This window comes from Camelus bactrianus, chromosome 26, assembly GCF_048773025.1.
Source record: "Camelus bactrianus isolate YW-2024 breed Bactrian camel chromosome 26, ASM4877302v1, whole genome shotgun sequence".
Taxonomy (NCBI): domain Eukaryota; kingdom Metazoa; phylum Chordata; class Mammalia; order Artiodactyla; family Camelidae; genus Camelus; species Camelus bactrianus.
This window is the reverse complement of record NC_133564.1, coordinates 32,282,956-32,306,000: the sequence shown is the minus strand read 5'-3', so window position 1 is coordinate 32,306,000 and position 23,045 is coordinate 32,282,956. Positions and strand designations below refer to the sequence as shown.

Genomic DNA, 23,045 nt, shown 5'->3' with positions numbered 1-23,045 from the left:
GCACAGATACCAGCAGTGCGTTCACAGCAGCAGAGACTCATGTCCCACCTCAGAACTGGAAATACAGGAGGGAAAAGGATTTTTGCTGACAAAGGAAAATCCACCATGATGGCTATTTTAAATTATTTAATGTAACGAGCAAAACTGACCAACAGGGTCCCGTGGTGGACAGTCATCTATCTGGACAGCCCAGCCGGCGTCGTGTTTGAGGGGCTGGGATTTAGGACTCTTTTCCACATGCAGGGTGGGGGCTGTGGTGAAGCTTGGCTGCCCCCCTTGTGGGCCTTTCACATCCCTGGCCCCCCCCGGCCCCTGCGGTGCCCCCGGCCCCTGCATGTGCGCACCAGGCCCTCACCTTCTCATGATCTGGATCTCCAGGCACCATCGCTCTCGGTTCCGGGGACTGAGCTCCTGCCGGCACTGCTTGATAGCGATCTGCTCACCTGTTTCCTGCAGAGAAGACCGCCCGAGTCAAATCCGAAACTGTCCCCCGAGGCCCAAAGCAAGGACTGTGATCACCTCCAGCCCGTTCCGCTGGGCTCCTCCAGCCCAACCTCTCAGCCTGCCCTCGCCCCTCACCCTCTCCATCCCAAGTCTGCATGGAAGCACTCAGGCCCCCCCTCCTCCACGGGACCTCTGCTGACTACTCCTGCCCGCAGGAGTCCTCACTCCTCCGCCCCGAAGCCATTGAACTCGACCATCCGAACCCCGTGAACATCACCTCCACATGCTCCAACCTAACGGCTCAGGCACAGACATCGGGGTTCATCTTCCTCCCTCCGGGAAGTTCCTCTCCCCAGACGGAACAAGCCCAGAACACGGGAGATTCAACTCCCATGCAGCCGTTCACCAGCTCTGGGACCCTGGGCAGACCCCGGCATCTGTACAGTGGGATCTGGACACCCACCTTCAAGGGCTGCCCTGGAGCTGAGCCTGGAGCCGAGTCCAGCCCTGAGCAGGCGTTCAGGAACACTCCTGTGGGCATCCCTGTGTCACACACGGACTCCTGACATTCACAATCCTCCGAGGCTGGGCTCCAACCCGCCTTCCCCCACCCTCCGTCAGACCACCGCCAGGTCCTGTGCCGTCTGGCCTCCGCGCCAGCTCTCAAAGGGGCTCAGGCACTGCCCCCCCCTCACCCGCCCTGCTGCAGGGGCTCCTGCCCTCCTCTCTAAGCAGGTGACCCTTTCATTGCACTTATTATCAAAGACTTATTTTCTGCAGGGGCACAGGGCTATTTTCTCTTTTCTCTGGTAAATTATAGGCCTGTCCAGCCTCGGGCTGAACCCCTACGCCAGTAACTGGCACGGTGCCCTCAGTGGAGGTTTCCGAACAGAAAAGAAAGTATCGATGCAACTCCTGTGGATGACGGACTGCTGGGTCCTGAGGATTAACTCTGCTCTCCCCCTGGTGTCCAGGCAGCACTCAGGACAGACTCAAAGGGGAGGGCCTTGAACCACTGGCATTGGGGGTGGAGGGACCACACTCAGCCACCACCTCGTGGGTCCATGGGTGCTGAGGGGCAGCAGGTGCCCTGAGGGCAGCAGCCTGGGTGCTGGCCCCCTTCCCTGAGCACGCCGACCTCTTCTCCGGCCCTGCGTACCCTCTGCACCTGCGGCAAGAACCCTGACAGCCCCACACCGCCACGCACTGGGATGGCCTCAGGGAGGGATGGATAATCAATCTGGCCAGGAAAGGTTTCAGAGCAGGACCAAAATTCGACTGGTACCCAAATGAAGGATAGATGTCCTAGAGGCCCTGTCAGGCCATTTTCTGAGTTTATGAAAGTGCACCCTGAAAAGAATGAGTCGAGTAAGTGCAGGAACTCATTCAGCACCGAGCAGGACTTAACACAGGCCTGTGGGGGACGCGGCAGGACCTCCAGGGCCCAACGTGCCATCCTGACGGCCACAGAACTGCATCGCGGTCACATGGCGACGAAACCGGCCACCATGCCCACGGGAGCAAGGACCCACCTGAGAAAAAGAGGAAAATGGGAGTCCCCAGACAGACAGATGGACTGACGGTGTCCAGTAAGACCGTCTGGTCAGCAGATCCATCTCTAAAACTGACGCTCAAGATGGAAAGCCTCTGAAGTAAAGTGGAGGCATCTTCCGACCCTGACAGCTCCAAGGTCAGACGCAGGTAATTCCAATGCCTCCAAAACACTCTCAGAAGCTGTTTTTATTAAATCCCAACGCCCTGGTTAAGTTCCCCGTCACACAGTTACCTCACACACCTTTTTTCTTTAACAGCTCTACTGAGATGTAATTTGTGTCCCAGACAATTCATCCATTTAAAGCGTGCACTTTAATGGTCTAGGGTGAGTGCAGAGGACTGCTACCAAGGCCACAATCAACTTTAGAACACATTCATCACCCCCCAAAGAAACCCCACACCCATAAGCCATCGCTCTGCATCTTCGCCAACACCCCGCCCCCATCTACTCTGTCCGCACACACTGAGCTGTTCTGGACATTTCACATCAAGGGACTCCAACAGTCATGCAGGGGTCTTTTGTGGTGGCCTCTCTCACCCAGCCCAGCGTCCCCAGGCTCGCCCCTGCGGTGGCCCCTACCTGCCTCTGTGACAGCACTCCTTGGTGCCACCCTGAAAGCAGGCGCCGATGGCCAGGTTCTGCCACATCATTCACTCACTTTGCTGCTAGAACCCTGATCTTGGGCCAAGATTCTGAGGCACTGCTGAAGAGCTGACCTCTTTGTGAGATCGTAAATCCTGTTGCTCTTGGGCCCATGAGTACAGTTACAGGTGTGAACTCGGGTGGAAGTACACCTCATATTTCTCGAGAATTAGGGGATGTGTCATGAGAACATCGTTTCTTCAATCAACGTACAAACGGACTGAGTTACAGCTCACAGACGTTACACCCTCCATGGCATGAACTTCCCGAATCCTCTACCCTCAAACCGGTTTGAATCTGATTTCGTTTCACTTCCTATTAGTGTTTAGACTCTTAACGTCTCCGGCAACCTCACTGATGCTGCTCTGAAGTGCGTTCCAGATGCTCATCCCTAGTCAGGTGGGGCCTCCATGGAAACCTGGACAGTGGGATGCAGGGTTCTACGAACGAGAGAAGACGGATGGCCAGGCTGTGCCCACTGAGAGCCCACTGAGCACCCACTCAGCGTGGAATGTTTTCATGGACTTCAAGCGACAGTTTGGCAGCAGATGCTGCAACTCGTGGTTTGTTAACTCAGAATGAGTCTGAGAGTTTAAATTGAGACACTTAAAAATCTGCACTATTTTAACCTCAGTCCACAGAAGAGTGTACTCCTTTCTATTGCTGCTGTGACAAACTGCCAGGAACCTACTGGCCTAAAACCACCCAAATTTATTCCCTGACAGTTCTAGAGACCAGAAGTCTGGCATGGGTCTCGCTGGACTGAAATCGAGATGCTGGCAGGGCCGTGTCCCTTTCCAGAGGCTCCAGGGAAGAACACGTTTCCTTCCAGCTCCAGCTTCGAGGGGCTGCCCGCGTCCCTTGGCTCACGGCCCCTTCCCCCATCCTCAAAGCCAGCAGTGACTAGACGAGTCTTTGCCACGTTGCATCACCCTGACACTGACTCTCCGGCCTCCGGCTTCCACTTTTAAGGAAGCTTGTGATTCTGCTGGGCCCACTCGGATCACCCAGGGTAATCTTCCCACCTAAGGTCAGCTGATTCACAACCTGAAACCCCTTTGCCGCATAACCAGACATACTCATGGGTCCAGGGAATGAGGATGTAGATATCTTTGGGAGGGGCCCTCATCTGCTGACCACAAAGAGTACGCATCCCTCATAAAGATGGCAGATAAATCAAACCCAAAAGGCAGATTTATTATGTGACTGAGAAATATTTTAGGGAATCAGTGTACACACTGGATGACTGTAGATAACTATACACAATTTTGCCCCACACAAACACTCAAGCTAACACATGGCTGTCACTTGGCCCATTCCAGAGACCAGGAATAGATTTTGATATTGAAGGTTGATATTGATCTGACATTGGCCTCAATATGCAAACTCAAACTAAAGCTTGAACTTAGTGATATAAACACAGAATACATCGTGGAGTAACTGGGCACAAACACTAAAACCGACTTTGTCCTTGTGGACAGCTCAGCCCAGCCCCACGGCTGCAGGGGAAGTCCTGACTTCCTGGGCCTGGGACTGTCCCACACAGAGACAGATATACACATTTTCTTACAAGGTTGCCCTCTAGGAAGTACTCTAACATATTCCAGTTTTTCCATGAGTCATGTTGCATTTGAAACGGAAGCTCAAATAGAATGACTTTCTGTTGCTAAAAACATACCTGCCCTGGAAAGCAAAATTCAATTCAACAGTACAGAAAAAGCAGATGATGAAGACTGGTTTGAAACCCTGAGTTCATTTCCCACCAGCAACGAGACTGAGGAGCACAGAGGACTTTCCCCACGTGGCTTGGCACCTCCTAGTCTCAGCTCAGTTCTCTGGACATGGAACCTTGGCCAGAACCATCTCAGCATCTAACTCCTAATAAATTGGGACACAATTTAAAATCGGTTTGTATTTTGACAAAACGGAGAAAGGGGCCAACCATGGTATCTACATCGAAGGCAGTTGATCGTGAAGGTCCTTCAAGTCCCTGTGATGTTTTGCCTTTTGTACATGAAAACATGAACCCTGCAATATAAACGTGAGTGCACTCTGAAGTGGGGGTGGGGACACGCATCCTCAGACTTCTGAGATCACCGAAGGCTCTAGGAGAATTGAGCTAGAAAACCCGGCCTCACACAGTCAACCTTCTTCTAAAGACTAAAGGATGCTCACAGGAAGCCAAGAAGTTCCTTCAAACCCACAGGTCACAAAGCTGACTCCTGTTACCATGGCGACCCTCCAACTGGTTCCTTCTGAGGACCTGTCCTCCAAGATGAATGGTTCCAGAAGGTGGTGCACAGCTTGACCCAGAGAGGGACCAGGGACAGAGCCCAGGGCTGAGAGTCAGAAGGCTGAGGGTCTGGCCCCAGCTTCATTCTGACTCAACAGCGGTGATCAGTCTACGCTGAGATGTTTGACTCCAACCCATTCCCTTCGGTGTAAACACCCAACAGGCACAGAGGTCTCCAAACCCACCCGCAGGGGCTCAGGGGTGAGGCAGGTCTGACTGTCATCCCTCGTCCTTCACCTGGTGAACGCGTGACCTGAGGCCCGTGATTTAAGCTCCCGGGTCTTTACCCACAAGGCGCAGGTGACTCTCCCACTTCCGGAGACATCAGTTAAACCGAGATGAGCAGCTGATACTTGAGTCAATCCTGGGAGTACCACTTCCTTTCCAAGACCCGTGCAGACGTGGCTCTACCATCTGAACTGCCTTCTCCTCTCCTGTCAGGCCATCAGCGGTCCACCTCCTTTCAAGTCCTGCTTCGGGAGCCTTCCGTCACCCCTGAGCCCGTCAAGTGCAGATAAAGCGCCCAGCACATCAGGCACGTGCCGCTCTCGATGCACAGGAGCCACGACCACTGCCACAGGATCCGGGGCAGAGTTTTACACTTACGTGGTGTGTCCCTAACTACTCGTTTCATGCCCTCGATCAGAGCACAGGCACGTAAGTCAGGGTCAGCTTTCTTTCCCTGATGGGTCCCTGATGGCGCTTAGGCTAGTGCTCAATAAATCCTTCCTGAACTACTGACGAAAGTCTAAGACTTCAAAAACACACAGACCAGGAAGGGAAGGGTATAACTCAATGGTAGAGTGCGTGCTTAGCATGCACAAGGTCCTGGGTTCAATCCCCAGTCCCTCCCTTAAAAAATAAACCAATAAAAATTTAAAAATAAATAAACCTAATTACCCTCCTCCTTCAAAAACAGTTTTAAAAAATTTTTTTAAATTTATTTAAAACACACACACACAGGCTAAAGTGAGCTCAGCGTTGTCCAGTGAGGGGACAAGGATAAGCCAGTGCCACTTCATAGGGGGTAGCTGGTGTGTCCTTGGGGCCCCGGGGCAGCACGTCCCAGCGCCTTCCCATCACAGCGCAGAGAATGCGATATTGGCAAGGCACGCTGGGACGTTTCCAGACGCTTCCAGAGAGGAGCTAGCGGCCCCACATGGAGAGCAGAGGGGACCGGTATCTCAGCATCCTTGAAACCCACATGGGATGCTGTGGCCCAAAGCCACGCAGCTGACAACACCAGAGCCAGGACTCAGGCCCAGGTCTGTGTGACTGTGGGTTTCTCCCGGTCACTCCTGCAAGGTGCTGCAGGCTGAGGTCACTCGGGTCATCCCCTTGTCTTCTGCTTCTACACTTAACAAACATCCTACTGAAAACATCAGCCTGCCTAGACGGTCCTGACTCTTGGGCTGAAGTCTTAAGGCAGCATCCACATGGCAAGGACTGTCGAGACCCATGCTTGGTAAGAGAATCAAAAAACTCAGGGACACGGTAGGGGGCTCATTTGTTACACAGCCCTTCCTTCCTGGGAAATACTCATTTTAGGGTTCTCTGTGTAGCAATGCGGGTGTATATTTTCTCCTTCTGAGAGGGGTTTCCCTGTAGTGCTTCGAAACTGTTTAAATTGATGGTGGAGCTCTGAGCCTGTCCCGGGGGTGCCCTGACCTCAGATCCCCACCATAGAGAAGCCACAGGCCAGTGGAACAAGCACGAGGCTGGGATTCAAACCCATGCAGGTTCAGAAGCTTCCAGCTCCTTTACGTGCTAGCTCTGCCGCTCTGGGTAAGTGACTTGACCTCTCTGTGCTTCAGTCATAAAACGGGAGTAAAGACTAGAGTGTTTCCCTTTAGGGTTACGGTGCAGGCTGGAGACAAAAGCCTGAGGAAGACCTAGCCCGTGCCAGCACGCAGTCCGTTCTCAATAAACGACGGGTCTGATGATCAGGCATCGCTGAGCTGACTGAGGATACCAACGCTCAGGCTCTCGCCTGTCACTTCTCCTGTGATGAAGTGAAAATGCGCTCTCTTGCAGCCGAGACAAAGTACGTGGAGTATTAGGGAAACGTACATGGTTATCGTGTTAAGTATAGTCGCTCTGTCCAGCTGGGGTTCAGGACTCACCGACCTAACCCAGTCTCTTTCGTCAAGAGGCTCTGAACAGAGGGGCGTGCACAGGGTGCACACCATGTGCGCCCTGATCCTGACCGCTGGTCACAGAGCCTCCCCTAGGCACCAGGGCGGCCCCAGAGGCCTCCCCACAGGAGGAGTGCTCCAGGCGGACCTGGAGAGCTTCCTGGACTGACTGGGGCCGTGAGCAGGCGCTCACTAAGCACCTGTAACTTGACCCCTCTCCCTTGGCCCCTCCCTTGCCTATCCCACCATTCAGTCCTGCTAATTTCACCCCTATAAGAGCTCTTTTTTAATTTAGTTTTTTTTGGGGGGGCTAATTAGGTTTATTTATTTTTAGAGGAGGTACTGGGGATTGAACCAAAGACCTCTGCATGCTAAGTATGCGCTCTACCTCTGAGCTATACCCTTCCCCTAAAATAGCTCTTAAATCTGCCCCCTTCCCTCCACCTCCACCACCACCGGCCCAGTCCCATCCTGTACTCCGGAAGCCTCAGAACTGGTCTCCCCTCAGGACAGGGCAGTGCCATTTGGGGTCCCAGTACCAGCTCCCAAGAGCTGATTGTTAGATATTTGGGATTCTGGTGAGAAAGGTCGTTCGACTGTCAGTGGTTTGAAATAAGCTACTGTTACCCTGTACAAGCCGGGGTGTTTCTCTGAGAGCTGACCTCCCAGCACAGCCCTGCCCGGGCCCTTTCCAGTGGGTTCGTGCAGCCAGCGCCGGGCTCCCTACGGCAGGGCCCGACTCCCATCTCTTCTGCCCAGCTAACTTCCACCAACCCTCAGGTCTCCCCTCCAGGGCAGCTTCCTTGCGGAGGTCTTCCTGTCCCCTGAGCAATCCTGCCCCTGGCAGAAGGTCTTACCGCACCGGGCCCCTCCCCAGGTCACAATGATCATAGTTGGGAGCTTACGTTTCTCCTAATTGACTAGTGGGACTTTCCCTTTTCTGATCAGGTCTTTATCAAAAAGTGGATGATTGTGTGCACCGAACAGAAAGGCAGTCGCTATCGGGGAAATGAATGAAAGCCAAAGCCAGACAGAGCCCAGGCTGATGGGGAACAGTCCTACAGACAAAAAGGTGGTGCGGGAGGCTTGCTGAATGAAAGGGGCCGAAGGAATTCAGGGAGAAGTAACTCCCATCCAGTAAAGGGGTCCGGGACTGGGATGTGGAAGAGGTCGCCTATAGCGGGTCCTGGAGGGACGGGCAGACTTTACAGAAAGCTGTCCAGGAGAGAGAGGCCTGTCCCAGAGGGGGCTCAGCTGACCCACCTGCTGGGAGCCCCCAGGGGAGGAGACGCTGGAAAGACAGACAGTGGAGGGGCCTCAACCGGCAGGATGAGAGCTTGGTCTTTGGCTTATTAGAAATAAAGAACAAATTAAGGTTTTTGCAGAAGGAACTTGAAAGTAGTCATTCTAGAAGATGAATACACACACACACACCCCCCCTCTCTTAGGCTCACAGCTATAAAGCCAGGAACAAACTCCACGTGATGACAGCCTTCCAAGCCCAGATGGAGGCCATTTAGGGCGAGAGCAGGTGGTACATTCTGACAGAACTCTTTCTGAAGGAAATCGAGATGTCTCTGGTTCAGCTGCAGAGGGACATCTGCCATGGTCAAGACTCTGAGAGCCACTGCCTGTCTGCGAGCAGCCCAGCCCAGGCCTGCGAGGGGCGGTGGAATGACCTGGCCCTTGCATCACAATGCCGGGCCTCTGGCTAGACTCTGACCAGAACAAATTTTAGAGCTGTCCTCTGCCCTCCAGCTCTGGCTCCCAACATTCCTCCAGGGGCCTGTTCCATCCACTCAGAGCTGACAGGCCTCAGGGCGGGTCCTAAAATGTCTTTCCACTGATAAAGGAAAGTAGGGCGGCTGTCTGAAATGGCTCTCTGCCACCCTGGCCGGTGGCCTGGAGGACCTCCCTGCTCGCTGCAGCCAGGCTCCTGGGAGGCAGTATGCAATCTGCCATCTCTCCAGTCCAAAAAGTTACTCTCGGCCCTTGATTAAAAAGTAGGTGCCTGGAGGGGAGGGTATAGCTCAGTGGTAGAGCACGTGCTTAGCATGCATGAGGTGCTGGGTTCAATCCCCAGTCCCTCCCCTAAAAATAAATAAATAAACCTAATTACCCCCCTCCACACACACACACACAAAAAGTAGGTGTCTTCCTCCTAGGACTTCAGGGTGTCTGAATTTGGGGCCAAGAAGCCAATTTTAGCTGTTTGGTGAGTGAGGGTTCCCTCGAGCAGTGATTTCCAAACTGAGCATCTGCAGGGGTTACCCAAGACTGGAATCCAAGAAATTAAAGCTTTTCTGATACTAACTGTATAGATCAGAGCATCTGTCGGGTCACATGACACTTCTGACACTCAAGGCATCGCAAGGAAAGTGGGCATGCCACAGGCGGGGGGGTGGACGGAGGCCTATTGGGACATGTGGCAGGTTTCGTGTGCCCCCACTTGAGTAGCATTATGGATGGTATTATCCAATTTTAATAAAATAACTCTTGGGGGAGGAGACAGCTCAGTAGTAGAGTGCCTGCCTAGCATGCACAAGGTCCTGGGTTCAATCCCCAGTACCTCCACTTAAAAACTAAGTAAATAAATAAACCTAGTTACCTCTTTCCCTAAAAAAAAAAAAACTTTCATAAAATGGACGAATGAGTTAAAGAGATTCCTGTGAGAACTTCAGTGCATGTTAACACCTATACAAGCAAACAAAAAATGTGGAAGAACTAACACATGTGATGTGATAAACTCATGTCAGACATGTAAGGAATAAAAACAATGAGGATCTATCAGATCTAAAAAGAAATCGGTCCAAAGAATTCAAAATTATAAAAACTTCTTCACGTACGGATGTTCATCTACCATCCTTAACGATTCTCAGTTTCGTGTGTCTGTATAATTCGAGGCCGTGAAGTACGTAGACAATACTGGGAAAGACACCATCATGGGTAAATACTTAAAACATGTTTTAAATTACTTTTTAAAACATTTAAAAATATTTTACTATTTTCACTCTTTAAATTTTTCTATTTTTGTGTTTCATAACGTGTAACATATTAGTAGGTGATAATCTAATGCTGGCATAGATACAGGATTTTAAATCTAGATACAGAAATGAGGCTGAAAGCTTACGTTTTTTTTTTTGTTTTTTTTTTTACCATTTGTTTACGAGCACAGTCAATAAAGCTGAGAGACCACTAACCTAGAGTCAGCTTCAGGGCCCTGAGGCCCCCTTCCTCACTCTCTCCCAAGAAGCTCAGGGCCAGCGGTGAGCCCCACTCACCCACGGAGCCCAGTGTTGGGTAGAGGCAGAGAGAGCAGTCTGCCTTCCCCGCCCACCTGCCGCCCCTGGCTCTTCCCAGCAGCGCGGGGCCTACCTGATTGTGCCATCGGATGACGTTCCCAAATCCCCCTGTCCCCAGACGCTCTTTCATTTCCCAGGCCCCACATGTCTGGGTCGGCAGGGAAGGCGACCAGCTCATACTGACGTCCTGCTAACTCCGTAAGCAATCTGGGTGGAGGACACAAGGGGAAGGTTAAGGGCAAAGGGAACTCAAGGAGATGGACAACAAAAGTGACAGCGTAGCCCTTCAAAGTGAAAGAAGAAAACTCGGGACTGGTTTTTATCTTGTCAGTAAACCAGGTTTTTGTTTTGGGTAGCAACTGCAGGGTTTCTCCCCTGACCCAGCAGCCCCACCTCGGCTGCTGCGTGGACGCAGCCGGGAGGACCGGACGCCACACTGCCCTGCACCCGAAAGGGGATTCCCAGCCGGGACCCTGCCCGGGCGCCCTGCCCCGGTGGCCGGGGGCGCCTCCCCTTCCGAGCTCCCGGGGCGCTGCGTCATCGCTGCGCGGACGAATCACCGCCGCGTCCCGGGCCCCCACCTCGCGGCCGCTACCTGGCACCACCCCGCCGTGCCGGGCTCCGGGGCCTCCCGGCTCCCAGCCGCACCGGAACCCCGAGTCGGGACTCGACGCGAGCGTCTCCGGGAGCCTCCGCCGGGAGCGGGTGCGAGCCCGCCGGGCAGCAGGCGTCCGGGCGCCGGCCAAGGGACTCACCTGGCGGGGGCGCGGGGCCGGGGCTCAGGCGCCCCCCCGGAAGACATTAAAGTGCGGGAATCTCAAACCTGCCAGCCCAGCGCGACTTCCTCAAACACTTCCTGCTCTCACGTCACGGAGCACGTGGGCCGAAGCCCTTAAAGGGGCCGCGCGCCCCAGGCCACGCCCCTCCCGGCCAGTGGGTGATTCCGCGGGGCTCCGGGATGCTCAGGACCCGTTGTGCCCCGGGCGATGGAAGAACAGCCCAAAAATGAGCCCGAAAACGCCGGAGTTCTCTTTAGATGGGCGACTTTGATCTGAGCGGTTTCTGGGGCAGAGGAGATGGGAATTTCCTCACCCCGACCTTCCCGGGGTCAGCCTGACTCGCTTCCTAGACTTTTAACTCGGGGAATTTCCCGGCCCCCGCTGGGATTGATCTAGGAACTGTTTACAAGAATCGCCGCGGGCCTCCTGTCCTCAGGCTGCATTCCCCTCTTCTGGAGGCTCTTTGGCTCGCACGGAGAATGATAAATCCCACCTGAGGTCCTTAGAAGTGACAGCCCCCGCCCCCCAGCCTTAGAAAATAAAGAACAGGAAAAAACCTATAGGGTAACACTAAGCAGCAGTTTCAGCCCCCAGTGACGTAGGGAAATTGTGAGAACGGCTCTTAGCCCTGGGGTTAATGGTCCATCACCTGCCTGCTTGGCATCACAGTGAGGTTTTTACTATTGAATTTCTCAGTTCATCCGCATCATACGAGCAGACAAAGGAGTTGTGTGCGTTGGTATATTTACTCAAGCAGGAAAAAAGTATTAAAGGCAACCTGAAGTTACCAGCTCACTTTTATGGAGTGCTTACTAAGTGCCAGGCACTGTAAATTCTGTACTTGGATCTCCTCCTTCAGTCTTCAAGGCAACCCTACAAATCGGACAATACTGCGTAATCATTACCCCCATTTTACGGATAAGAAAATTGAAAACTGAAGCACAGAGAGAAAAAGTCTATTTCAAAGTCACAGGCTAGTAAGTGGATGTTAATCTGATACTCAAACCCTAGCAGCTCGTTCCTGGGCCCAAGCTCTTAATTGTGGCTATAAGCAGCATACTAGGAAGTTCAGAAGGAAGCAAACTGGGTTTTGAATCCGGATACTGCTGTTGCCTGCCTCAAAGTCTTTAAGGCAAGTTACTTAACCACTCTAAGCACCCATTTATTTTCTTTAAAATGTAGGCAATATTAATGGATGCTCCTGGAAGGTATTATGCTGAGTGAAATAAGTCAGACAGAGAAAGGCAAATACTATATGGTATCACTTATATGTGGAATCTAAAAAATAAAACAAACTAGTAAATATAACAAAAAGAAACAGACTCACAGATCTAGAGAACAAACTAATGGTACCAGTGGGGCAAGGGAAGAGGGGAGGGGCAAGACAGGGGTAGGGAATTAAGAGGTACAGACTACCATGTATAAAATAAATAAGCTACAAGGATGTATTGTACAGCCCAGGGAATACAGCCAAGATTTTATAATAACTATAAATGGAGTATAATCTATACACATTTGGCATCACTATGTTGTCCACCTGAAACATGTAATATTATAAATCAACTATACCTCAATTTTTAAAAGGAGGCAACATTAGGGTGAATTGCATGAAATTGTCTTTTTTTTTTTTTTTTTTTATCAAACAGAAAGAAGTGAAACATCAGCAACAGAGGTGAGCAGTTCCATCTGGTTCGGGAACAGCAGGAGGCCAGGAGGGCACAGAAACCAGAGACAGGAGGTACCAGCAGGGCAGTTGTGAAGGTAGATGTGATAAGATGGTAAGAGCCGTGCCTGACACGGAGAACGCGCCTGCCAGATCAGAGCCCAGGGGCTGAAGTTAACTCTTAGGAACTGAAGTCAACCCAAACCGCGGGTTCAGCCCCCCAGGGCTGCGCCAGGCACTCCAGGCTGCTCCATATTTCTCCATTTCTCCATGTATCCTATTGTCTCTGCTAAATAGCACACTCAGCCTCAAAGCAGCAAGAGAAAGGAACCTGATTAAAGAGTCGTAAAACACTTAAGACTAGTGCCTACCATCTTCTCAGTATACCGTATTTCTTTGGTAAATCAATTTTTAAAATAAATGTATTTTCATAAATAAAACGTTACTGAGTTCCTTGGTCTGCTGGGACCCATGGAGAGTCTGTTTCCTGTTTGACATCACACAAAGGTTTCTTTTTAATCCTGTCCCTTCTGAAAATCACTATCCCTGAGAAACATAGTGAGACATCTACTGATATACCCAAGGTTTACTCTGAACCACTATAATTTAAGAATTTTTTCCTTTGCTCAGCTCAAAATAACTTTCAACTGAATATAAATCTCTCTGATAAGACACGTCACTGGATTTAAAAAAAAAATTAATGATGGCCCAGGAAGGAGCCTCTGGGTTTTATCAAGTCCTGAGATGTTTATCATCTTAAATCTCTTTTTCCCTCCAGATAAGACCTGTCTGCTGGCTACCATCTGGTCTTTATCCTGCTCTAGAGATGTGAGTGAGTAGATTGTTTCCAAAAAAAATATTTTCAGATGCAGCAGCAGAAGATTCCTTTTTCTTCCTGTTTTGGGGCTGGATGTGCTATTTAGCAGTGACTGACGGGTAATGCAGAAATACTGAGCACCCCGAGTGCCTGGCACAGCCCCGGGCTCCGCCGACCCAAGGGATTCAAGCAATGGAACTCTCATCAGAGGCACCTAGAATCTTCCTGGAGGCGTTAAGACTCACAGACAGCCATCAAGTAATGAGAGATGAGAACCAAGCAATACAAATTCCGGTGCTAATTTGTTCTGTGGTTGAGGCAGTTACAGTGTTGGTGATAAGGGGGTTATTTTAAAATAAAATCTTCTTCCCAGATTAAGTCAAAGATAACTATACTCTTGCTCCGACTTTGAGAAAACTGCTCTCACCTAATAATGTCCAGACAAAGAAGCACTGAGAGCCTTTGAGTGAGGAAAGGATGGTTTTCTGAGCAAATCTGGGAGCTGAGCCACAGTAAGAAAAACCAGTTTAAAAGATAGGATGGCGATAAAACAGACCACTTGGCACAGGGAGGATTTCCCCAGGCTCCCGGCCAGAGTAAGCTTTGGTTCAGTGACCTCAGCAACTCTTTCATTCTCCTTCCAAGTTTATTTTATCCCAGCCCTGCAGGGAGAGGAGAGTCAGGACTTGTTCCCCCACCCCCCACCCCACAAAAATTCTTTTGTCAGCCAAGTTGGAAGACTTGTTTAGTTGGAAGACGTGAAGAAATCCACCTTTCTTCTCGGGAAGTTGGTGGGAGGTGGGGGTGGGCTAGCCGAGATTGATGGTCAGAATGAACTTCTGTCCAGACCCTTCAGGGCTCAGCACAGAGCCGGCTGCAGAAGACGAAGAAAGTGCAGCTAACCTCTATCTCTGAATAAGACATGGGCCAGGCCGGCATCATGCCTCAAATGTTGGGTGAAACACTAAAGGCTGGGGATTTGGGGCCCTGAGTCACCCTTTTTGGAAGAAGGATAGCTTAGAGGAGGAAATCACTTTGTAAGCTTCCGTCATTTTTACATACACATGTTTTTATTCCAGTAAATTCAGAGCAAGGAGGAAGAAGTCACTAAATTACAGCTGCCCATCCCTTGGCCGCGTTGTCAGGGAAGCCAGGGACGTGGGCTGGGCGTGTGTATTCATACCACCTGGCAGCTATGTTTCTTAGCGCATCTTAGTTCTGAAATCCTACCTGTGTTCCATGGGAGCAGAGGTTTTGCTCACTGCTGCATTCCCAGTGCCTGGAATACCATACATGCTCACTAAAATAAAAATTTACTGAATGAATGAGTGAGTTGGCCAATGCAATGACTAGTGATACTGCACCCTTTAGCATCTGGGTATAAGTGGTCTCTGGAGTCTGAGAGATGTGGTTCTAATGCCGGCTCTATGTTTGCTTGGCTTTGTGAACTCAGGTGGTTTAACTGGACCTCACTGAGCCTTAGAGATGAGTTTTCTCTTCTGTAAAATGGGAGCTAATAAAACCTACTCCTCATGGATATATGGTTTAAGTGAGATAATATATATACATTATCCAGTATAGAGCTTGGTGCTTTTAAATACCTCTTTGAATAGTAGTTATTAATTCTGTTATTTTTTAGATGCAATAATCCAGAATTCTGGCGAGATCCCTGTCCTTTGTGTCCCTCACTTACAGTGAAAGGCCCCATGTGGGTTCACCTCTCACGTCTCTCCAGGAATTTGATGTAAGAGATGGTGGTATGTAATGGTGGGTGAGACAGGTCATAAGTTTCTCAGCATCCTCTGATTCTGAGCTCCCACTTTTGCTAAATTCATCACCATACTTTCTAAATCTGTCTTCCTCTCCACCACAATGAGCTATTTTGTTACCACTCTCTGTCCTAGTCCTAAAGAGCAGTTATCACTAATTGTTTTTAAAAAAGAATCAGCTTTTTATTGAACACATTACAAAAGAGGTTTAATCAAAAAGACCCAAGCCCATGTTGTAACCGAGCAGGACCCTAGTGTCATCAGTGACCATATGCTATTTGTAACTGCTTAATTGTTTAATAGTTTGAATGGCTCTTCTCATGCTCTTGCCGACCAGGGTTAGGCTGAAGAGGAGGGGGGCTTGGGTGGTCCACCCAACTCCCTCGTGGTGCTTCCTGCTCAGTGCCCTCCTCTTGCTCCCCGAGACCTCAGAAATGGCAGTTGGGTGTTTTGTGCATTTTGCTGTTCAGAGTTCACCTGGCCCTTCCCCTTGAATACATCCAAATGTTCATTCACAGAAGGACTGGTATTTACCGACTTCACCAAAGGTTTGGAGAGATGGAGGAATATGCAACCCAGCACCACAGGCAATTTGAAACAAACGCCAAACAGCATCCTTCTAGTCCCACCACCTGGCCCAGCCCCCACCCCATCTCCTGCTCCTGGACAGAGAACCAGAGCCCTGCAATGTCTCAGGTAGAGCAGCCCCCTCTCCCAAACCACAGCCCCCAGTTAGGTCCTGAGCAGAACCTGCAGCCAGGGGCCCCAAGGCGGCCCGCACAGCGTCTGACTTTGATTTGGATTCAACTGTCTTAGGCTGGGGCTCAAAGCCCGTCGTTTCCCTGACGGTCCCCCTTGTCTCCGGCTCTCCATGTGCTGCCACTCAGGCTCTTATCACCTACTCCAGACCCTCCGTCGCCCCTCGCGGACCTCCCCTTGCATGGCCAAAATCCTGAGCTAATGGGGACATCTATCTACACTGGGTCTCATTTCTTTCTCTGTCCCCGCCCAGCCACTACCCTCTAAGAAAAAGGGACCTGTAGCAATTTGGTAGGATTTCAACTAAATACTTCAATTAAAACAAAAAGTTAAAAAAAAATAGTACTGCTATTAGAACTTAGGAGATGCTTCAGAATTGTTAATAAATGTCATTTGGATGAACTGAAACAAATAAAAATTTAAAAATAAAAATAAATCTAAAATTACGTTGATAGAGATGTATCATGTACAAACTTGAAAATTGACCGATTTTAAGTGTACAATTTATTGCGTTATTTTACAGCTGCATGTAGCCTAGTAACTCTCATGAGAATCACCCCACAGAACATTTCCATCACCCCAAAGTCTCCCTCCTGCCCGCTTGCCGTTGACCCCACCCCCTCCTCTGCCAGCACCAGTGCAGTTACTTGTAGTTATGCAGTTTGGCCCCTGTTCATTTAACCTCTTAGCTACCATTTGGAGAGAACTGGTAAGGGGTGGCCAGGCTGCTGGCTTGGGCTGGGTGTCTCGGGCCAAATGAGGAGTCAGAGGCCAGGGATGACCAAGATAATGCGTCTAGGAGGGATCCAGTCAGCTGCTCCAGACCCGGCTGAGCTAGGTGAGGCAGGAAGGATGGCTCAGCACTGAGCCCCGGCCAGGAATGAGGAACAGAGAGAAGAAAAGGGACAGGCCGGGTGCTCTCCAGAGGGAGGAAGGGGGAGGCCACATGGCCACAGAGATGGGAACTTTCATTAAAAGCCTGTGCTATGTTGCAATTCAACTGTCAGACCCAAATCCATCCTGAGTCCAGGCCCTACCCCTGGCCAGGGGTGTCTGGCCCACCTGCATGCTTGTCTGCCAGCCCCGACTTGTCCTTCCTACAGGAGGCTGCCACCAGATCTCCAAACAGGTCAAGTGGGACTGAGCCTCCAGCTTGCCTCTGGGCTGGGGCTTCTTTCTGTCTGAACACACCACACCCAGCTTCCCTGATCCTCCATCTCCAGTTCCTGCCCTTTCCCGTGAGTGGGACCACTCACAGGGGCATTTGAATGTTAATTGGAAAAAGCAGAGGAGGTAAATTCACATCTTGACCTATTACCAGAGGGAAGAAGCAATCCAAACAGGAAGAAAGAAACAAAATGGAAAGTAAAAACAAAATTCTCTCTCCAGGTCTGACTTCCTCGTCTGTCCTGCCAAGAGCCAACATCTCTTGTGCATCCTTTGTAGGGGGAACAGGGGATGTTGTCTTAAAGCAGAACAACCCATGCACGTCTCTGGGTCTTTCCTTTGTCACTGTATATGCCATCCTGGAGTCTTTCAATGTCAGTATATACACTAAGTTTGATATAATTTCAAACTTGTGGAAAACCTGCAAAACAGTAAAAGGAACTCTTGTATATCCGTAAGCCAGATTCACCAATTTATTTTATCTATCTCTCCATCTGCATACCTACATAGCCGTTTCAGAGCACATTAGAGACAGGGTACACTTTCCCCCTAATTACTCAGTGGGTATTTGCCAGGAATAGGACCTTCTTTTACATAACCTTTGCTCAGTGATTAAAATCAGGAGTTTCAACCTTGATACAGAACTGTTTCCCGGTTCACAGTCCGAACTTACATTCCTCAGGTGTTCCTGTCACATCCTTTACGGCTGTTTCCCCAGTCAGCATCACAGGTTGCATTTCATTGTCCTCTATCTTTAGTCTCCTCCAACCTGGAAAAATTCCCCAGCGTTTCATTCTCTTCCTGGACCGTCATGTTTTTAAAGAGCACACTCCAGTTGTTCTGCAGAATGTACCTCCGCAAGGGTTTGCCTGGTGCAGTACTGTGTCTTTCTCAGTGTATCATCTCAGGGGGTACCTGACACAGCTTTAGCCCAGGGATTACTGGCGCTGTTAACCTCTATCACTTGGGTAAGGTGATGTCTACCAGATGTCCGCACTTGTAAAGTTAGTATTTTTCCTTTGTGATTATGGTGATTTGTGTAAATATCCAACTCGTTGCACTGTCATCCATTCGTTTTGTATCCTTTGATGATTTTCTAACTCCATCATTCTTACAGTTGGTAGTCTACTATAAAGAAGAACCTTCCCAGGGGAAGGCGTAGCTCAGTGTTGGAGTGTGTGCTTAGCGTGCACAAGGTCCTGAGTTCAATCCCCAGTCCCTCCATTAAAAAAAATAAATAAACCTAATTACCTCCCCAACTCCATGAATAGAACATTAAAAAAAAAAAAGTCTTCCTTTCTCCACCATTTATTTTTGTTTTTATTTATATTAGTATAAACCCTGAGATTTTAAATGAGTTGTAATGCAATGCTATTATTTTCATAATTAATCATTAAAATTAATTAACATTAATTTTAATTAATTAATTTACTAAATCAATTAATTTATTAAATTATATATTATATATTTTTATAAATTATAAATTTATTAATTTAATTAATTAACATTAATTTTAATGCTCCACGTGTCTCAGATGGCCAGTGAAACCCCTTCAGGTTGGCAGGCACTTGTGTCCTTTTGATGTGTCCCCATCACTCTTTGAGCCCTTCCTTACATTCTGGAACATTCTGGCAACAAGATGTTCCAGGATCTTCTTAGACTTTCTATGCTGCAGTCCTGGAATCATCCTTTTCTCCAGTGAGTCCTGGTTCCTTTCAGTAGAGAGCGGTATTTGGAAACCAAGCTCAGGGGGCTGACGGCACACACACCTTCGCCCAACTGATGGATTGGGGGTACTATTGTACATATGTAATATGACTTATAACCACTCACCTATTATAAGCATTTGCAGTATTATCAGTTTTTAGCTATTACAGAAGTTTGCTACTGTGAATAGTCTTACACATACATCTCAGCTTCCATTTGGGAACACAACTGTACAGCGAATTCCTAGCAATGAAATGCTGGCTCACGTTTATGCATTCAAAAATACGCTAGGTGTTTTCAATTATTCCCTGGAAAAGATTAGAAAAAAACGTGCTCACTCACATATATACTCATCAAGATTCTGGTTAACGTGTATGGGAGCATCTATTAACTAGAAGCTTGCTAATTCTAAGTGTTACCTACAATTGAAAATTTCGTCAATTCGATGATGGTTTTAAATGGATTTCTTGCGTTACATGTGATACTGAATAGCTCTCATTGGTTTATTGGCCATTTATATTTCACACTGCCTGGTGGAATCCTTTTCTCATAAATAAACATATTCTTATTAATATATACCTGCCTTGTAAATGAAAGCACCAGCCTTTTGACAAATTTTCCCCAATTTATATTCTGATGCTGCTTCCTGTGATATAAAAAAAAAAACCACTTCTGATAGCCAGTTAATTGATATTTTGTGGCTCTGAGGCTTTATAGTCTGATTAGACAGGCTTTCCCTACTACAAAATTATCAATAAACTCCACTCAGATTTTTCCTTGTACTTTTGTGGTTTCTTTTCTTTGGTTTACCGATCCATTTAGAGTTTCCTTTTGTGTGAGGAGTGAGGTAGGGATTCAGCACTATTTTCCCCTCAAGAGGCTAACTTATTGTTCCAGCCATTTACTGAAACATCCATCTTATTTCTCACTGCTTTGAAGTACACCTTTATCAGAAACTTCATCCTCACTTGTTTTGAATCTGTTTCTGAGCTCTATTTTGTTTAATTCAGCGCTCTTTTATTCTCCAGGGTTGGGGGGGTGGCTATTTTAATTATTGTAGCTTCCTGCTGTGTCTTCAAAGCTGGAAAATGATACATGATCTCATTTAAATATCAAAATCAACTCAGCGAGAAAAATGTCTCTCTAATCATTGCTCTTGAGGAAATGGAAAAGAGGAGACAGCTTGCTCCAGGCTGCAGAGAAGTTTGTAGAATTCCAGGACCCATACCACCTTCTCCATTGCTCTCTGGGGCGATCGTGAAAGTGTGCCTCACAGCAGGGCAGGGTTTAGTAGGTTCTGATGTCCTACCAGAAGGCGGAAGAGTCCTTGGGTTTTCCCCGGGACAATCAAAGGTCTTACAGTCAATCTTAGTTCCAGTTAACAGCCATATTCCTTGCTGGATGTAATAGATGTTTCTGAAAGGCTGTCTATACCAATTTCTATAAAGTAATCCTTTTTCAGTTGAAGTAGAGAGGGTCTCTGTTGAAAGAACTCTTCAGAGATCTAGCAAAACAGAGTCCTCTTACGACTGTAAAATTTTCTCCTTCGCTGATTTCTTTTGTGATTCAAATTTGGAGCAGATACCTGGACCTCGGAGAGAGAGAACTACCCACCCTGTTAGAGTCCACCTGCATGTGGCCAGTGTGCATGAACCAGAGGGAATGGTGAAAGGAGAGAAGGTTGGACTCCGAGGTGAAGATCAGAGCTTCCTGGAGAACATCCTTCTTCTTTACCAGCATCTAAAATTCACTCAACAGTTGTCTGGGAGAAATGACCTGCAAGACGAAAGATGCTATCAATGGTCTCAGAAGCCAGTTCATCTTCCTTAGGCAGGAAGTGAAAGTATAGTACAGAAAGTGAAACTCTCACAAGAGAAACTTTCACAGAGAGAAACTCTTCTGCAATTTGTTTCCACTTCATACTTTGTCTTGAAAGTCTGTGTCGGTTCTTATTCTTTTTAACAGCAGTTTCATATTCCATTGGATGGATGTGGCACTTTTTAACCATTTCCCCGCTGATGGTTGTTCCAAGTATTGGCCACCATGATGGTGCTGCAATAAACATCCTTGTACGTGTATCTATGCACATATGTCAAGAATATCATAGAAATCCCTAGAAGTGGAATCAGAAAGTCTGCAGATGTAAATATTGGGATAGTCTTTGCCAAACTGCTCTCCAAAATGTTTATGTTTTATAGGCATTTTCCAAATGAAGGCTCTGTGTCTGGTGAACCGAGAGCTGCCTTTCCCCTCTGAGTCAGAGAGTCCTTGATTGTGGTCACAATAAGATGAAACTACCGGCTCCTGGAGGCAAGGGCTGACTCTCCCTTTATCTTGCTGTCACATGCGGGCTGAGTGGTGTCCAGATGAACCATCACTGCTTTCCGCCTGCCCATGTGATGCTCAACCAGCAAAAGGCTTCTCCGGCCAGAGCTGGGGACACCTTTGAGCTCAGCTGACAGATGGCCGGTGACCTGTCGCTAAGCCTTTGTGTGTATAATCCGTCTGCTGTACTGAGGGGATGAAGTGTCCTGACCTGTTCTATTGCTTCCCTCTGATCAGAAGTTGCAGACCCATGATGTCATCCACTCCCAAAACTCCCACGGCTTTGGGGGTCCTGATGGGAAAGGGAGAGGTACCCCTAATATGTACAGAAGTTGTCAAAGTGTGGTTTCTAAACAAAGGACCTGAAAACCCCTTTAGTTCAGAGCTATCCAGATGTCCTGTGATCTCGCCCTTCACTGCAAATGTGCCCTCTGTCTGGGGAGGGACACACAGACCTTGGCACAGCTGACTGAGGAGCAACAGACAAACCATGGCCTCTGAATCCCACTGACTTCCACTCAGAAGGAGAGTGCACTTGCTGGAGATTTTCTTTGGAATCGCACATCTATCTCTGAGCTAGTCAGTGAGGGAATCAGTATCTGAACCCAAGTCTTCCTGATTCAAAAGCCTGTCTAGGGAAAGGACGGTCTTTTCTTTTTAAAAAATATTTATTTATTTATTTTTTCCTTAGTGGAGGTACTGGGGATTGAACCCAGAACTTCATGCATGCCAAGCACGAGTTATACCCCCCACCTCCCGGGACAGTCTTCTCAACAGTTGGTGTTGGGAAAATTGGATAGCTACGTGAGGAGGAAGGAACACGGACCTTTACTTTATACCACGTTACAAAAATTAACTAACAAAGGATTATACACAACTCAACAGTAAAAAATAAACAAAACAAACCCCCAAGGAATCCAATTTAAAAATGAGCAAAGGACTTGAATAGACATTTTTCCAAAGAAGATACACCAATGGCCAATGAGCACATGAAAAATATGCTCAACATCACTAATCATTAAGGAAACCCAAATCAAAAGAACAAGGAGATACCAGCTCACATCCATTAGGATAGCCATTATTAAAAAACAACAAAAATAACCAAAACCCAGAAATAACCAGTGTTGGCGAGGATGTGGGGAAACTGGAACCCTTGTACATTGTTGGTGAGAATGTACAATGTTGGAGCCACTGTGGAAAACAGTATGATGGATCCTCAAAAAATTAAAAATAGAACTACCATATGATCTAGAAATCCCACTTCTGGGTACAAACACAAAATAATTGAAATGAAGGACTTGAAGGGGTATTTGGAATATTATTCATCCTTAAAATGGAAGAAAATTCTGGCACATGCTACAACATAGATGAACTTTGAGAACATTACGCCAAGCAAAACAAGCCAGGCACAAAAGAATACATATTGTTTAAGTCCATTTATATGAGGTACTTGGAAGAGTTAAACTCATAGAGACAGAAGGTAGGTTAGAGGTTACCAGGGACTGGGGGAGAGGTGAGTGTCTAAGAATTGTTTAACGATACTTATATTGTTTAGTGGGTACAGAGTTTGAGTTCTGCAAGATGACAGGAGTCCTGGAGACATATGGTGATGATTACACAGCAGTGTGAATATACTTAAAGTGACTGAACTGTACATTTAAAAATGGTTAAGATGGTAAATTTCAATA

The 23,045-nt window shown here is 48.3% G+C and overlaps 1 protein-coding gene across 3 annotated transcripts in view; it reads right to left on the bottom strand.

The window, feature by feature from the left end:
• The window catches only part of IKBKB (inhibitor of nuclear factor kappa B kinase subunit beta), a 46,978-nt gene extending 35,583 nt beyond the window's left edge, over window positions 1-11,395 (bottom strand). Inside the window, exons 1-3 of one of the 3 annotated variants that reach the window (XM_074353576.1) lie at window positions 11,127-11,395; window positions 10,445-10,578; window positions 356-450 (exon numbers count right to left, since the gene is read on the bottom strand). In XM_074353576.1, coding sequence (XP_074209677.1) covers window positions 356-450; window positions 10,445-10,549 — 200 coding nt within the window. In that variant the 5' untranslated portion in view covers window positions 10,550-10,578; window positions 11,127-11,395. Of the gene's footprint in view, window positions 1-355; window positions 451-10,444; window positions 10,579-10,764; window positions 10,892-11,126 lie in introns of those variants that run through there. The other 2 variants (XM_010957873.3, XM_074353577.1) reach the window with 2 other exon arrangements.
• Window positions 11,396-23,045: the final 11,650 nt, after the last annotated feature.